The sequence below is a fragment of the Dipodomys ordii genome, unplaced genomic scaffold (genome assembly GCF_000151885.1).
Source record: "Dipodomys ordii isolate 6190 unplaced genomic scaffold, Dord_2.0 Scaffold141, whole genome shotgun sequence".
NCBI lineage: Eukaryota > Metazoa > Chordata > Mammalia > Rodentia > Heteromyidae > Dipodomys > Dipodomys ordii.
Window position 1 is genome coordinate 2073006 of NW_012267357.1, and position 17195 is coordinate 2090200.

Here is a 17195-nt window from a genome sequence, read left to right on the forward strand (position 1 = left end):
ATCTCACCAGGCAGACAAGGCCTGTCAGACACTCTGTTTATGTGTATGAGATAAGTTGCTAGCTTCTCGAACCAGGTTAGCTTATCTTTATTTACTCATCCTCTGAGTTCAAGGAGGATTTGACTTGGCTTGTCAAGTCCATAATGCCTGTGAGATGGCTTTGTCTTGTTCTATCTATATGTTTCTCATGCATGAACTGTGTATAGGGTAGATAATCTGCTGTTTGATGCTTCCTGTAGATGTTTATAATGCTGGCCCAGGCAGGTCAGCAACTTCTGCTCATCTTAGAAACATGAATTGTATTGTTTGTTATATTCCTATGACTGTTTCCTATAGAATATCCACTACCTCTCTAGGCTGTCAGATACTACACTTAATTGGCTTTGTTAATGCTGATAATGAAAACGTATATTGGTACAGCCTCTGTTAATGTCAAGCACTGTATAGTGTACTTTTTGTAACTTTACGCCTCTCCCCACATTACATATCAGGAGATATTGAGCCTTTTGTTGCTGTTACTGACAAGTGCTATGGTTTCGGTTGGAGGTTAGGTTAGTGTTAGAGGGTTTGCCTAGCATTCCTAGGGCCACAGTGAATAAGTGGGTGAATGAACAAATGGATGGATGGATGAATGAATGCAGTGTCTAGACTTGAACTAAGTTGGTTGAACACCCCTCACCCTAGATGGTCTGTGTCAAGTGCTCTACCTTGTTCACTCTGGAGTGCAGGATTCTCCCAGTATTCCCAGACTTGAGGAATAGTTGCTTCCATTGTTTCTGAGTCTTCCTCCTTTAGTTCTATTAAAACAATCTACTCCAACACTATTTTGTTCCAACTGAGAGACTTTTGAATTGCACATTTTAAAGAGAAAGTCACATAATTTCTTTTCTTTTGTTTTTTTTGTTTTTTTTTTTGGGTCCGGTCGTGGGGCCTGAACTCTGGGCCTGGGCACTGTCCCTCAGCTCTTCAGCTCAAGGCTAGCGCTCTACCACTTGAGCCACAGCGCCACTTCCAGCTTTTTTCTTTTTTCTTATGTGGTGCTAAGGAATTGAACCCAGGGCCTCATGAATGCAGGGCAAGCGCTCTACCACTGAGCCACCTTCCCAGCCCAAGAGAGAAAGTCACATAATTTCTTACTTTGAAAATTGCCTTAGCCAGGTGCTGGTGGCCCATGCCTGTAATCCTAGCTACTCAGAAGGCTGAGATCTGAGGATCATGGTTCAAAGCCAGCCCAGGCAGGAAAGTCCATGAGACTTTTATCTCCAGTTAACGACCAGAAAACTGGAAGTGGCGCTGTAGCTCAAAGTGATAGAATCAAAAGAGCTCATGGACAGCACCAAGTTCCTGTGCTCAAACCCCATGACTGACAAAAAAGAAGGAAGGGAGAGAGAGAGGGGTGGGGAGGAGGAAGGAAGGAAGGAAGGAATCCATTGTTTTTTTCAACCCTCCCTCTAACCATCTTGCTAAGATAGCACTAGCATGCACTTGTGGAACAATTTATAAAAACAGTCTCACTTGGCGCTGGTTGCTTACGTTTGTAATCATAGCAACTTTGGAGGCTGAAATCTAAGGATCGAGCTTCAAAGCCAGCCTGGATAGGAAAGTCTGTGAGACTCTTATCTCCAATTAACCACCAAAAAAACAGAAGTGGTGCTGTGGCTCAAGTGATAGAGCACTGGCCTTGAGCTGAAGAGCTCAGGGACAGTGCCCAGGCTCAGAGGTCAAGCCCCACCACCAACAAAAGAAAATAAAAGTTCCTAATGTGTGGCCGCAAATAGAACGGGGCCATTTCCAAATACAGTAAGGTATAGGTATCAGTGGAAAGACATTTTAAAAAGAAGAGAGGAAAATGAGCAACTTGGTGAAAGTCACCTTGCTCAACTACATTTAAAAATGTCCTCAGAAAATAGAGTTAAAGAACAAAATAAAAGCTAACTTGAATTTTTAAGTTCAGGAAAACAAACCTGTGGCCAGATAGGGAGCTGGAGTGAAGATAGTCATATGCTAATCCTGGTATTGACAGAGCATATCTAGAAACTTATACTGTGTTTTTTCCTACATTATATTATGAACAACCAAGAATACTTATTATTCCCTTACCAAAGAAAGGAAAATATCATGGTATTTTCTATGGATTAGCAATTGAGGATATAAAGAGTGACTTCCTATTGTTTTGTTGTTTAGTATAATACAAATTGTCTAAGGCATAATTTTGGGAGTGGGGTATATAGTCTCAACATGAAGCCTAGGACTGGCCTTGAACTCACTGTATTGGCCTCAAACTCAAAATCCTCATTCCTCAGGTTCCTGAATGCAGGGATTACAGGTGTGTGCTACCACACTTAGCTTCTAGTTTGAATAATGTTATTTAAATATAATCCTTTGATCTCTTCCACAGCTTTTATTCCAAATTTGTCTCAGTGATATAACTAGTAGGAATTTATAATAGGAAAAAAACTCCACATTTTTCCTACTGCTTAGAGTAGAAAGCTTCTGAATTGTCTTTGATAAAGGAACCAGTTTCCTATGTCTAAGCACCAAAAGTAGAGATTTATTATCAGTAGAAAATGATAGGAATGGAACTTACCTCTGTACTTCTGAGAAGCAGCTTTACAGAGATGCGATCAGCCAGAGTCGCCAGCAGGGTTTCAATGTGAACTTTGGTGCCGAGCTGTTGCTGTGTATTTTCCAAAGTAAATATGTCCCAATTCAAACACTACTCACCTCGCATGGTCAGCAGAAACCCCCTCAGCTATGTCTTTGATCGCTGCTTAGTGACTGGCAGCTCCCAGGCTCCAGTTGGTCTGTCACTGAGGTTTTGGATGTGACTGCCACTGTGTCAACATATAACACATAACAGCCTTCATGCAGAAGCCTTCACTGAAGCCAGCACATAACTGAGGCACTGCTCAGTTCTGGGGGGTGGTTACATGGGGAATAGCTACAGTGCTCTCTTGTCTTCCTCCTATGGGATGATCACTACATCCGACTAGCCTCTGTGGCAGACATGGTTGGTTTGGCTGCTAGACAGATGTCCCTATCCTTCCATGATCTCATTCCTTAGTAAAATATGAAGGGGCAGAGTAAGGTTGTGGTTAATGGAATTAAGAGATTATGGCATATACCTTTTTTCAGTTAAGGGTCACTGTGTTCTGTGCTAGAATCTATGTCCAGCTCTCCAGTATGTCATAAGTGAGAGGAATAGAGGAATATTACTGAGCTGAGCTTTTCAATCCCAAAGCGACTTAGGCATTCACAGGAATCTAAGAGCTAGAGTAATTGGGGCAGGGTGGGACAGTATTAGAGCTTGACCCCAGGGTTTTGGACTTGCTAAGCAGCCACATCTCCAGCCTTTCTTTACACAGATAACTTTTGAGATAGAGTCACTTGCTCGTCAGGCATGCACCTGGACCACAATCTGTTTATACTTTCCATGAAGCTAGAATGACAAGCATGCAGTCCCGTGTTCAGCTGCTAGTAGTTGAGAAGGGGCCTCGTGAATTTTTTCTTGTTTCTCAGAGCTTTTCTCTGTCCTGCCAGTCGTGCCATCAGTGTGGGTGACATCCTGCTACTCAGAGAGGCTCTTCCCTGTGTCCAGACATCATAAGCTGTGCCCCTGGCTGGCTATCTGTTTTCTGTCATATTCTCACACAGATGAGTCCAGCTCCAGAATGCAATGTGGCTGCTCCTCTCCCACTGTTCAGGAAGCCACACAGATCATCCTGGCCACCAACCTAAGCTCACACTCAGTATTCTCTCCTCTACAGTGAAGATGATAATTATCCCTGCTGCACAGGAGGGTTGTGATAATTTATTTAGCTAATGTATACATGGAAAGTTTGGAGTATTCCAGGCACATAGTAGACCTTCAATAATGATAGCTGTGTATGTATTCACAGAAAAGGTTAGGAAGTTGGTATAGCTTTAATTTTGTACTCTGTGTGCATGCTTGAGTTCATGTGTACATGTTTGTTGGTTTGTTTTTACAATGTTGCTGGATATTGAACTCAGGAGCTCATGCATGCTTAGACAAGCACTCTACCACTTGACCTATGTTCTACCCCTACATTTAAAAATCTGTAACATTTTTATAGTTTTACCTTTTTTTTTTTACTTGACATATTGTGAGTTCTATCTACATTACCAGGTGATTATAAAAAATACAATTTTTTTGGCAGTACTGGGGTTTGAACTAATACTTGCTGGGCAGGTACTTTATAATCACTTGAGATATGCCCCCCAGCCCTTTTGTGCTTTCACTATTTTTTCAATAGAGGTAGGATTTGGGGTGCAGTATATTGGAAGATATTTTAAGTTTTCATGCATTTTACCAAATTTCTTTCCAGGAAGTGTTGTGGTATAGTTCTACCAGCTATTGGTGTGTGTATCTGTGCAATGGTTGTCACTATCTGTCCCCATACTGTGCCCATAGCCCACACTTGGCACTTGTGTTTGGGTAGAAAAGGGTCCCTTACTGCAGGTGTACAGGAGTTTTATAACCATTGTACGGGAGGCTCAGCATCCTTGCTTTTTCTGTGAGGACTGATCTGTTCAGCTAGCCATTTTGTGCAGATTTAACCATTTTTACATGACTGATGAGCCACTCTGTCCCTCACACCCAATCCAGATGGTTTTTCAAGCACTGATAAATCAGTTTCTTGCTTGGTGCCTTAAGCAACAACATTTCTACCTGTTTCACATATTGGGATTCTGGTCAAAATTACTGTTTGAAAAAGTCAGGCTGCCAGGCAACAGTTGTTTGCATCTATAATCCTAGCTACTCAGGAGGCTGAGATCTGATAGTTGAGGTTAAGATCCAGCACAGGAAGATAAATCTAAAAAACGTTGTTGTTGTTGTTGTTGTTGGGGCTGAACTCTGGGCCCAGGTGCTGTCCCTCGTCTCTTCAGCTCAATGCTAGTGCCCTACCACTTGAGACACAGTGCCACTTCCAGCAAGACTCTTAACTCCAACCAATCATCAAAAAGCTTGAAGTAAGAGGCATGGCTCAAATAGGAGAGCCCAAGCTGTGAGTGAAAAAGCTGAGAGCACAAAACCCTAAGTTGAAGCCTTAATACCAGTAAAAGAAAAGAGGAGAGGAAGGGAGAGAGAAAGAGAAAAGAAGGAGGAGAGGATGGAGGGGGTGGGGGAAAGGGTAGACAGAGGAAGAAAGAGAAATAAAGAAGTCAGGCTGCTGAGAAATAAAGAAAAAGTCAGGCTGCTGAGAAATATTCCACCACAAGATTTTTCACCATCTCCCCACCACTCCAAATGCATCCCTTTTTCTGAGTGCCAGCACCTCTTCTTCCATCCCTGGCTTTGGACCCTGGCTTTGGACTCATTATTGCGGCCCAGGCTGCCTTCTCTTCTCAACTAAGCTTCTCAAAACAGCATCTCTGAAAACTACGTCAGTGTGATTGTTTGACTACCTATCTCCCAGCTCATCGGAAAGCCCTTTGAGTACAGACCACCAAGGTTTTTACCTTCAGGCCCAGTACCTGTCTCAACTTATACATGAATAAATAAATGAATGTACCGATAAATGGTAGAATTACTGAGAAGCTCCAGCCACTGCTAAGTGTGCCTTTGTCAGCCAGTGTGACTTGCTGAATCTTTTTTTTTAACATTTTTTATTGTTGTTGTTATCTTTAAGTAGTTATACAAAGAAGTCCCCATTCTACAAAACAGTATATGAATACAAGGTGTCTGACAACATTGTCACACATCGCTCCTAACCTATCCCTTCTCTCACTTTTCTTTCTTTTTTTTTTTTTCCTGTTGGTCATGGGGCTTGAACTCTGGGCCTGGGTGCTGTCCTTGCGCTCTTCAGCTCAAGGCAAGTGCTCTACCACTTGAGCCACAGTGCCACTTCCTATTTTCTAGTGGTTTATTGGACTTTCCTGCCAGGGCTGGCTTTGAACCACGATCCTCAGATCTCAGCCTCCTGAGTAGCTAGGATTACAGGAGTGAGCTACTGGTGCCCGGCTCTTTTTTTTTTTGTTTTAATTGAGATTAGGTGATTACATAAATTTCACGTATTTCACAGTTTTGTGGAATAGTCACAAACACATTTTAACCTTCACAAGGCAAATTGTCATTATCATGGTCTATAAAGTTTGTGAATTCTATGAGCTTTGACAGTACAATTATTTCTTCCACATCAGGTGAGGTTTACATTTCTTTCCTTTTGCTTAATGTAAGCTGTTCCCTCTTTCCCGCTCATTCCTCCCTTCCCATCGCTGTCTTTGGGTTGCTTAGTTCTTTTTCTTCTATATCCAGTGCAGCTGATGGGCCCCTTTGTTGTGTGTTGTTCCATTTCCCACTTATTCTGCGTCCTCTTCCTGGCTTCCCTCCATTGTGTGCATATATGTATACCATACCTATGTTCAAGAATATGGAATCATTTAGCAATGATAGACAAAATGAGTGGCTCTCCTTTGTTTCTCTAGTACTGTTTACTTTGTCATATCTCCTTGCATTTTGGCTTTAGCACCCATATATCAGGGAGACCATATGCTCTTTGTCTCTTTGTTCTTGGCTTACCTCATTCAAAATAATTCGCTGTAGTTTCATCCATTTCCCTGCAAATGCCATTATTTTGTCCTTTCTATTGGCTGCGTAATATCCCATTATATATAGGTACCGCAATTTTTTGATCCACTCATCAGTAGTGGGGCATCTGGGTTGTTTCCATATCTTGGCTATTGTGAACAGTGCTGTAATAAATATGGAGGTACATATGTCCTTGTATACTGGTTCCTGTTGCTCAGGGTAGATGCCTAGTAGTGGTGTGGCTGGGTCATAGGGGAGTCTTTATTTAGCTTTCTGAGGTATCTCCAGACTGCTTTCCAAAGTGGTTGTATTGGTATACAATCCCACCAGCAATGCAGTAGGGTTCCTCTTTCTCCGCATCCCCTCCAGCGTTTGTCATTGGCTGAATTTAAGATGTGAGCCATTCTACCTGGGGTAAGGTAGTATCTCAGTGTTGTTTTTATTTGCATTTCTTTTACAGCCAGGGATGATGAACATTTCCTCATGTGTTTCTTTGCCATTTTTATCTCTTCTTCTTTTTTTTGGGGGGGGGGTCCGGTCGTGGGGCCTGAACTCTGGGCTGGGCTCTGTCCCTCAGCTCTTCAGCTCAAGGCTAGCGCTCTACCACTTGAGCCACAGTGCCACTTCCGGGTTTTTTCTTTTTGCTTATGTGGTGCTGAGGAATTGAACCCAGGGCCTCAGGCATGCAAGGCAAGCACTCTACCACTGAGCCACCTTCCCAGCCCCTTTTATCTCTTCTTCTGAGAAGTCTCTCTTTAGCTCCCTTGCCCATTTCATGAGGGGTTAGTTTCTTGAGTTCCCTGTATATAATGGATATTAGACCCTTGTCTGATATATTGCTGGTAAATATTTTTTTCCCAATTAGTCGGCTTTCTTTCTAGTTTGGTTGTCTGGCTGAGTCTCTTGAGAATGCTCGTGGAGAATGAGTCTACTTGATTTTATACTTAGGGTTTTGTGAACAAATAACCTTTCTCCTTTTCATACCAGCTTACCCGGCGATTGCCACCCATCAAGGAAGCTAAGCCTCGATTACAGAAGCTCTTCCGGGACTTCTGGCTGTACTCGGTACTGATGGGATTTGCTGTGGAGGGCTCAGGTAGGGAGTGATTTCTTTTCTGGGAATGACAGAGTGTGGAATGGACATAAGGCTGAGGTGGGACTTGTCCTAGTTATGAATGTTCCATATGCAGCGGCTTCTTCCCACAAGTATTTACAAACAATACATTGCCCAAATGGACTTTAGAGTACTGAGAATGCCACTTTCCTTAGAGGAAAAAAAAAAGGCTGCATAAGTTAGGTATCAGACCACTTCTATGCCCTATTTTGAAGATAATTATCTCAAAAGTACCTTGGACATTAGAAATTGCCAATTGGTCCTAAGTCTCTCTCTCTCCTCTCTCTCCTCTATCCTCACTCCTTACCTGTTTCTCTCATGCTGGGGATATGGAATCCAGGGCTTCACTCAACTAGGCTAGTCAGCTCTCCATAGATTGCTCCCCAGCCCTGTCTCACTTATATTCTCTCCCTCACAGGACTCTGGCCAGAAGAGTGGTACGAGGGTGTCTGTGAAATAGCTACCAAGTCACCACTGCTCACCTTTCCCAGCAAAGAGCCACTGCGATCAGTCCTCCAATACAACTCAGCCATGAAAAATGACACAGTCACCCCTGTAAGGACTCTTACCTATTTGCTAAAGTCTGGCATAATTAGGACAGATCCTCTCAGTGTCCATAGGCTCATAGTGCTAACAACTGTGGCTTATGAGGTGCCCACATGGATGTATGAGTGGGTTTTTTGTTGTTGTTGGTTTGTTTGTTTGTTTTTTCTTTTTTTTTTAATCCAGGCTGAACTGAGTGAGCTCCGAAGCACCATCATCAACCTGCTGGATCCTCCTCCTGAAGTGTCTGCCCTCATTAACAAGTTAGACTTCGCCATGTCTACCTATCTCTTGTCTGTGTACCGGCTGGAGTACATGAGGTACACAAGCCTCCTCCTCCCCACATTGGAGCAGAATTTTAAATTTTTGTGTCCTCCCTGGCACCAGTGGCTTACACCTATAATCCTAGCTACTCAAGAGTCTGAGATCTAACAATCATGATCCAAAGCCAGCCTGGGCTGGAAAGTCCATGAGACTCTTATCTCTAATTAATCACCAAAAAGCCAGAAGTGACTGGGTGCTGGTGGCTGATACCTATAAGCCTAGCTACTCAGGAAGCTGAGATCTGAGGATTGTGGTTTGAAGCTAGCCCAGGCAGGAAAGTCCATGAGACTCTTACCTTATCAGTTAACCACCAAAAAGCAGGAAGTAGAGTTGTGGCTTAAACCAGTTAGTATGGATTGAGTGCTTCTGCTGAGCCAAATGTGACATATGGTGACATACTCTTGAATATCTGAGGTTGGCCTTGTTGTGGTATTCGTTGTGGTATTCATACAGATGAAGAAACTAAGACAATGAAAATTTAAGTAAGTGGCTCAAGACAGGAATCCCTGATGTATATTGAAACTCAAAATGTTCTCTTCAGAACTGTGTTATGCTAAGGCTAGGCTGAGTGGTAGAGTACTTGCCTGGCATGCATGAAGCCCTGAGTTCGATTCCAGAGTACCACACAAACAGAAAAAGCCAGAAGTGGCACTGTGGCTCAAATGGCAGAGTGCTAGCCTTGAGCAAAAGAAGCTCAGAGACAGTGCCCAGACCCTGAGTTCAAACCCCAGGACTGGCCAAGAAACAGCAGCCAAATAAATAGGGGAGGAAAATGACTGACATCTTCATCATTTGAGTCTTCTTTTCAAAGAATATCTTTTCAAAGAAAAGCAACCCAAGAGCCTAGGGATATAACTCAGTGGTAAAGTATCTGCCTAGCATATGTAAGGCACTGGTTCAATTTCCAGTTTCACAGATAAAGAAAGAGACAGTAGGAGCTGGGGGAGAAAAGAAGGAAGGCAAAGAGAGAAGAAGAGGGGAATAGGGGAAAGGATGGTTAAAGATTTCATTTTTTGCTATAAAATTATATACAGTGCATGGAATTTTAAAAAAACGCAAAAGAACATCCTTCAATAACACAAAAGATGCTAAAGCCTTTAGCACCTTTAGCATCTAAAGCCTTCAGCCATAAGCCCCAGAGATACCCACAGATACTGTGTTCCCCCTAGAAATTTCCTCTGCACAGGCAAACATATATTTTATACATGTATACACAGGCCTTTAGAAAACCCCTTGTGGGGGGATCACTCTGTGCCTGTTTCCCCTGTACCTTGCTCCTCTCAATAGTACTTATCTTACGTTTTCCTCTCCTTTTGGCACCTCTGCGTTGTGTCATTAAATGGGTATGCTTTAGTTTATGTCACCAGTCTTCTATTGATCGACAGTCAGGACTGTTGAGAATCTTTGGGCATTTACCCTTCTGACAGGTTGGTGGTGGTGGGAATTCAGGTTTGAATATGGGCATGTTATGATAGATCGTGCACATTACCCTTAACAATGTCCAAGTCAATGTGTGCTCCTGTGAATAACAGGGGGGGTCCATAACTCACAGCAGTGTCAGATCTCTAGTAGGGAGAGCCTGAATTTTTCAAAGTTTATTTATAGCGTTCTCCTTGTTAGGGTACTGCGTTCAACAGATCCTGATCGCTTCCAGGTAATGTTCTGCTACTTTGAGGATAAAGCTATTCAGAAAGACAAATCTGGTAAGCTTATTATTATGACACCTTCATGATGAATTGAGCTTTAATAGGATAAAAATAAGTACAATTTTCTCTTTTCTGTCCACATGGAGAAAATAATTTTATGAACTTAAATACTGCATTGAAAAGATAAGCATAAAATGCATAACCTTAGGGGCTGGGAAGGTGGCTCAGTGGTAGAGTGCTTGCCTTGCATGCATGAGGCCCTGGGTTCGATTCCTCAGCACCACATAAGCAGAAAAGGCTGGAAGTGGCACTGTAGCTCAAGTGGTAGAGTGCTAGCCCAGAGTTCAGGCCCCATGACCAGCAAAAAAAGTCTTTTCCAGCTCTGCCACTGCTGCAGGGCCCCCCAAAATAGAAGGAGTCCACTGTCTATGCCTAGGTTTGCTCTAGTGTACAGATTTCAGTTTGCAAACATTCTCTGCTAAAAGGAACCAGAGCTTCTTAGATGGTCATTGAGTTCATAGTGACAGTGTAAAAAGAGCAAAGTTTAATATAAAATGTAGAAGATATTTGTAAGTTCAAGAGAAGGGTGAATACACTATCTGTGTGTGTGTGTTCCTTAAATAAAATGAGATAGTAGTTGCATAGAACCTGTGTACATCCTCAGATTTAAGTCACCTCTAGATGACTTAAAATATCTAAGTCAAGCTGGATACCAGTGGCTCATGCCTGTAATCCTAGCTACTCAGGAGGCTGACATCTGAGCATTGCAGTTCAAAGACAGCCTAGTCAGGAAAGTCTGGGAAAGTCAGTGAGACTCTTATCTCCAACTAAGCACTCAAAAAACCTGTAAGTGGAGCTGTGGCTTAAATTGTAGAGTACTAGCCTTTAGCAAAAAAAGCTCAGGGACAGCATCCAGGTCCTGAGTTTAAGCTCTATGACTGGTATCAAAAAAATAAATAATCCTTAAGACACTGTAAATTATATGTAAATAGTTATAAGATTCCCATACTATTTAGGGAATATGATAATGAGAAAAAAGTCTGTGATTGGTACAGATGCACACTTGTTTTCCCTGTTGCTTTTGATCTGTGATTGGTGCTCAGTTGTGGAACCCATAGAATATTTCTATGGAGGACAAATATATATCCTGTCCCAGTAAGCTTTTGTGAAATAAAGATATGGTTCTTGCTGGGCGCCGGTGGCTCACACCTGTAATCCTACCTACTCAGGAGGCTGAGATCTGAGGATCACGGTTCAAAGCCAGCCCAGGCAGGAAAGTCCATGAGACTCTTATCTCTGTTAAAGCACTAGAAAACCGGAAGTGGCGCTGTGGCTCAAGCAGTAGAGTACTTGCCTTGAGCTGAAGAGCTGAGGGATAGCGCCTAAGCCCTGAGTTCAAGCCCCATGACCAAAAAAAAAAAAAAAAAAAGGATATGATTCTTTTTATAAATGCAGGAAAGAGGAAATGCCAGGAAAGAGCCACATAGTCCAGGCAAAGGTCCAGCACCAGCAATAGGAGAACTAGTCAAACCTAGTCTCAGCAAGAGTGCTGGTATAGTCATGGCATCTAATGGGTTGATAGAGAAGTCCCTCAGAAAGAGAATCCCTCTCTTTCATGAGAACCAAACATGGTGGTAATCACAGCACTCAGGAGGTAAAGGCAAGGGCATCTCAAATTTGAGGCCAATTTGAGACCCTATCTAAAGAAACCAAGAACTGAAAATAAAAAGATATAGCTCAGTAGTAGAACTTGCCTGATATGCTCAAGGCTATGAGTTCTTTTCCTAGCATGAGAGAAAAAAAAAAAACACCTTCATGAGCTGAGTTTTAAGAGAGGTTTAGCAGTCATCAATGAGGGTCTGTTTTTGATAGTCCAGCTGATTAGTAAGAGGACCCCATTCAGAGCTGCTATCAGGCTAGGCAAGAATGTCAAGGTGTCAGGTCAGGCTGTGTGAGCTGGGTCCAACCCCACAGAATACAAAAATCTGTACAGAATACATGTACAGATGTACAAGGACCTCAGCCAAAAGTAACTCCTAGAAAGAGGGGGGGGGAAAAAGAAACTAGAAAAGCATAAAAATGTCACAGCTGGACATCTGTGACTCATGCCAGTAACCCTAGCTACTCAGGGGGCTGAGCTCCACAGAGTCACATTTTGAAGCCAAAAGAAAGTCCATGAAATTGTATCTCCAAAATAACAAAAAGCTGGTTTGGAGATGTGATAGAGTGGTATATGGAGAAGTGGCAAACTGTGCCAATAAATAAAGCAAGCACAAGTTTCCAAGTTCAAACCTCAGTATCAGCACTAAAAGAAAAAAAAACAGAGATGGAAAACTGAAAGGAGATGTAAAGGAACTCTGGATATCTTATTTAAGTAATGTTTGCAACAATTGTGTCAAACTGAACACAAAAAAAACATGGATTTTATCATATGCCAACAATAACAATGTGAAAAATTACAAAGGACTAGAATTAAGAAAAAGAGATTGAGGGGCTGGGAAGGTGGCTCAGTGGTAGAGCGCTTGCCTTGCATGCCTGAGACCCTGGGTTCGATTCCCCATCACCACATAAGCAAAAAGAAAAAATCCAGAAGTGGCACTATGGCTCAAATGGTAGAGCACTAGCCTTGAGCTGAAGAGCTGAGGGACAGCGCCCAAGCCCAGAGTTCAGGCCCCACGACCGGACCCCCCCCCAAAAAAAAAAGAAAGAAAAAGAGATTGATACATTAAAATGAAGACAGACAAGAAGTTAAATGCACTGCATTTTTGACTAGTTTTAGTATAAGGGCAGTAATAAATCAGTGATGTATAAAATGTTTAAGAGATGCTGGAATATTGGGCCTATTTTTTGGTGGGGGATTACTGGTGTTTGAACTCAGAGCCTGGGCATGTTAGAATGGCATTCTGTTGCTTAGCCACATCCCCAGCCCTCTTTTCCTCTGGTTATTTTTTATCTAGTGTCTTGTTTATGCCCAGGTGCTCACCTGGACCATGATCTACTTCTTTTGGCCTTCCCATTGTAGCTGGGATGACAGTTACATGCCAACATGCCCAGCTTCCGCTGTTAAGATTGGGTCTCATGGTCTTTTCTTCCTGTGGCTGGCCCTAAAACTACAATCTTCCTATTCTCAACCTCCCAAGTGGCTAGGATTACAAATATAAGCCACCAAACAGCTAGCAATATAGGCTTTTTTGTTTTTATGCCAATATTGAGCCTTGAACTCAGGGCCTGGGCACTGTCCCCAAGTATTTTTGCTCAACACTACTTCTCTACCACCTGAGCCCAAGCTCTACTTCAGTTTGTTGGTGGTTTCCTGCCCAGGCTAGCTTTGAACTGTAATCCTTAGATCTTTACCACCTGAATAGCCACCAGCTCCCACTTGTTTGTTTGTTTGTTTTTATATGTGTGTATGCTGGTCCTGGGGCTTGAAATCAGACTGGGTGCTGTCCCTGAGTTTTTTGTTGTCAGTGCTAGTACTCTACAGGACTACAGCTACAGCACTACTTCAGACTTTTTGATGGCTAATTGGAAATAAGAGTCTCACAGACTATCCTGACTGTGCTGGCTTCAAACCATGATCTTCAAGTCTTAGCCTCCTGAGGAGCTCGGATTATAGGCATGAGTCACCATCACCCAATTCAACTCTATGTTTTAAGTAGAGTAATGTGATTAAATTTATAATCATGTTTAAACAATCAAGGGAATTTGGTAAAATCCACAAATTTTAATTAATGTGTGGGTAGTTTTTTAGGAATATGATGGATAAATTTTTAAGACTAACAAATTTAGTATTAATAAATAATAACTAGTAGTGAGCAGTCCTTTTTATTCTGGAAGCCACTGGCATGTTGATGAACCTATCAAGTTCTTTTTTTTTTTTGGGGGGGGGGTCCGGTCGTGGGGCCTGAACTCTGGGCCTGGGCGCTGTCCCTCAGCTCTTCAGCTCAAGGCTAGCGCTCAAACGCGTGAGCCACAGCGCCACTTCCAGCTTTTTCTTTTTGCTTATGTGGTGCTGAGGAATCGAACCCAAGGCCTCAGGCATGCAAGGCAAGCGCTCTACCACTGAGCCACCTTCCCAGCCCCTACCTATCAAGTTCTTGCAAGATCATTTCCATATAGTTCTGGTATTATTTTTATCTGTTGTTGATAATATATGCTTGAAGAAATGAGGCATTTTCAAAAGTCATCCCAAAGCCTCTCAGATGTTGCTTTTGTCAGACTTTACATCTGGTAAGCCCTCTGCAGAAGCATTTCCACTGTTGCAAAGCAATCAAGAAAGCAGATGCATGGATTTGTTTTTGCAGCTGGGAGCCAGTGGGAATGGCAATCTTTTACTGGCATTCAGGGGAGGATTAAAGTGACCTAAGATCCTGTTCAAGGCCAGGTAGAAGGTCTAAATAGACAGTTTCTGTGAAGGAAGCATCTTCCAAGTGGGCGTAGGATACATGAGAAGGAAGTGCATGCTCAAAGGGTCATAGGTATATGCCACAGGACTTGGGGTAGAAACTTGTCAACCATGGGCTGAGCTGTTCATTACTTCACTCACCTCATCCATCCACCCATCATTTGTACAAATATACAGCATTTATTTATGTTTGAGCTAAACAGGTCATCCTGAGATTATTTGGTTTTAGGAGAGCAAATAAGCAACAACAACACACACACACACACACACCAAAATTAAAACTACCAACAGCTAAGAGACCTACAAACCACCTTCCTAGAGTATATCTCCAAATGGAACTAGATTCTTTCTTTTTTTTTTGGGTGGGGGGGTCCTGTCATGGGGCCTGAACTCTGGGCCTGGGCGCTGTCCCTCAGCAATTCAGCTCAAGGCTAGTGCTCTACCACTTGAGCCATAGCCCCACTTCCGGCTTTTTTTTTCTTTTTGTTTATGTGGTGCTGGGGAATCAAACCCAGGGCCTCACGCGTGCAAGGCAAGCGCTCTACCACTGAGCCATCTTCCCAGCCCTGGAACTAGATTCTTTCTGAAGCTGGATTCTCACCTGCCCTTCTCTCAGAGCTGTTTTTCTGGCAATTTACTCTTTAAAGATACTCTTCATTTTCACAGAAAAAAAAACAGTCTTCTACATACATTGAACATGATTATTTTTATTCTGAACATGCACTTAGGTTAAACCAAAAAGTTACAACTATTTTTACTTTTCTCTCTTAAAAGAATAAGAAGGAAGTGTCTTCACAGACATTCATGAATTTTCAAAACTGATTGGGAAGAGTATATGAAACATCTCAGCAACCCTCAGAGAAGCCCTATGTGTTGGTATTCTCTGAGCCTTACTGTGTTATCGTTGGCAGCTTTTTTTTTTTTTTTTGTCAGCCGTGGGGCTTGAACTCTGGGCCTGGGCGCTGTCCCTCAGCTCTTCAGCTCAAGGCGAGCGCTCTACCGCTTGAGCTACAGCACCACTTCCAGTTTTCTGGTGGTTTATTGGAGATAGGAGGCTCACAGTCTCTCCTGCCCGGGCTGGCTTTGAACCGCGATCCTCAGATCTCAGCCTCCTGAGTAGCTAGGATTACAGGCATGAGCCACCAGCGCCCTGCCTACAGCAGCTTTTATTTTAAAAATAAAACATCACCTTAGATGTTACCTCAAGATATTGATTGGCATTCAACCAATATAAGGAACTTAGCTCATCTATGAAAAGCCTTATGTGAGGAAAATATACTAAACACATACCTCCAAATAAGACTTTACCAAAAAAAAAAAAGATTTTATCTACTCAGTCTCTTAAGAAAGCAGTCTCTTAAAGATCATAGTTCATAAACAATGTAGATTAAGATAATGATGGCTACCATTGTGAAGATTAAAGGTGTTTGTGACTTTAGCTAAGAGTGAGGAAGGAAGGAAGAAAGAAAGAAAGAACGGAAGAAAGAAAGACAGGCAGGCAGGCTTATAATCATAGCCACTTGGGAGGTTGAGATCTGAGGATCACAATTCAAGGCCAGCCTGAGCAGGAAAGTCTGTGAGACTATCTTCTGTGACTGAAAGTGGTAGAGCCACTAGCCTTGAACACAAAATCTCAAGGATAGTTCCCAGGCCTGAGTTCAAGGACTGGCACCAAAAAGGAAAAAAAAAAAGCAGTCTCCATCTATTTTGGGGTATCTATCTAGCATATACTACTCACTATTTATATTGCTGAGAGCTGTGTCCTTGTAACCTAATATTTGTAAGAAGTAACCATGAAAAGCCTCCTTCTTGGGCTTCATTCTGGGCCAGAAAGTACAAAGCTAAAAGTGTCAAAAGGTCTCTGCCTTTGATTGAGCCATCTTAAAGGAACCTGATAGAGGAACAGTGTTGGAGAGCAGGAAATGGCATTTTCATACAGTTCTTTCACACATACTGTGATTCTCACTCTAACAGTGAATTCATCTCATGCTCAGATCTTGTCTTCTAAATGCCATCAAACCAGGACTCCATGAAGAAATAGTTGATTCTTGGGAGGCTGGGCCAAGGGAAGTACAAAATGAGCCTGAAGAGCTGGGTGCCGGTGGCTTACACCTGTAATCCTAGCTACTCAGGAGGCTGAGATCTGAGGATCCTGGTTCAAAGCCAGCCTAGGCAGGAAAGTCCTTGAAACTCTTCTCCCCCCCCCCCCCCCGGTTGTAGGGCCTGAACTCTGGGCGTGGGCGCTGTCCCTCAGTTCTTCAGCTCAAGGCTAGCACTGTACCACTTGAGTCACAGCGCCACTTGCAGCTTTTTCTGCATATGTGGTGCTGAGGAATCGAACCCAGGACCTCATGCATGCAAGGCAAGCACTCTACCACTGAGCCACCTTCCCAGCCCTTTTTTTTTTCCTTGAAACTTTTATCTCCAATAAACTACCAGAAAACCAGAAGTGGTGCTGTAGCTCAAGTGGTAGAACACTTGCCTTGAGCTGAAGAGCTGAGGGACAGCGCTCAGGCCCAGAGTTCAAGCCCTACTACCAACAACAACAAAAGAGCCTGAAGTACTTTATAGAATCTCTTATCTGAAATGCTTTGGGGCAGAGGTGTTTGAAAT

General features: G+C 42.8%; 1 protein-coding gene across 1 annotated transcript in view; it reads left to right on the plus strand.

Moving 5' to 3' along the window:
* Pi4ka (phosphatidylinositol 4-kinase, catalytic, alpha) overlaps nt 1-17195 on the plus strand; it is a 132916-nt gene that overhangs the window by 75170 nt on the left and 40551 nt on the right. The window contains exons 20-23 of the mRNA XM_013031515.1: nt 7538-7646; nt 8083-8219; nt 8394-8527; nt 10152-10234. Coding sequence (XP_012886969.1) covers nt 7538-7646; nt 8083-8219; nt 8394-8527; nt 10152-10234 — 463 coding nt within the window. The remainder of the gene's footprint in view (nt 1-7537; nt 7647-8082; nt 8220-8393; nt 8528-10151; nt 10235-17195) is intronic.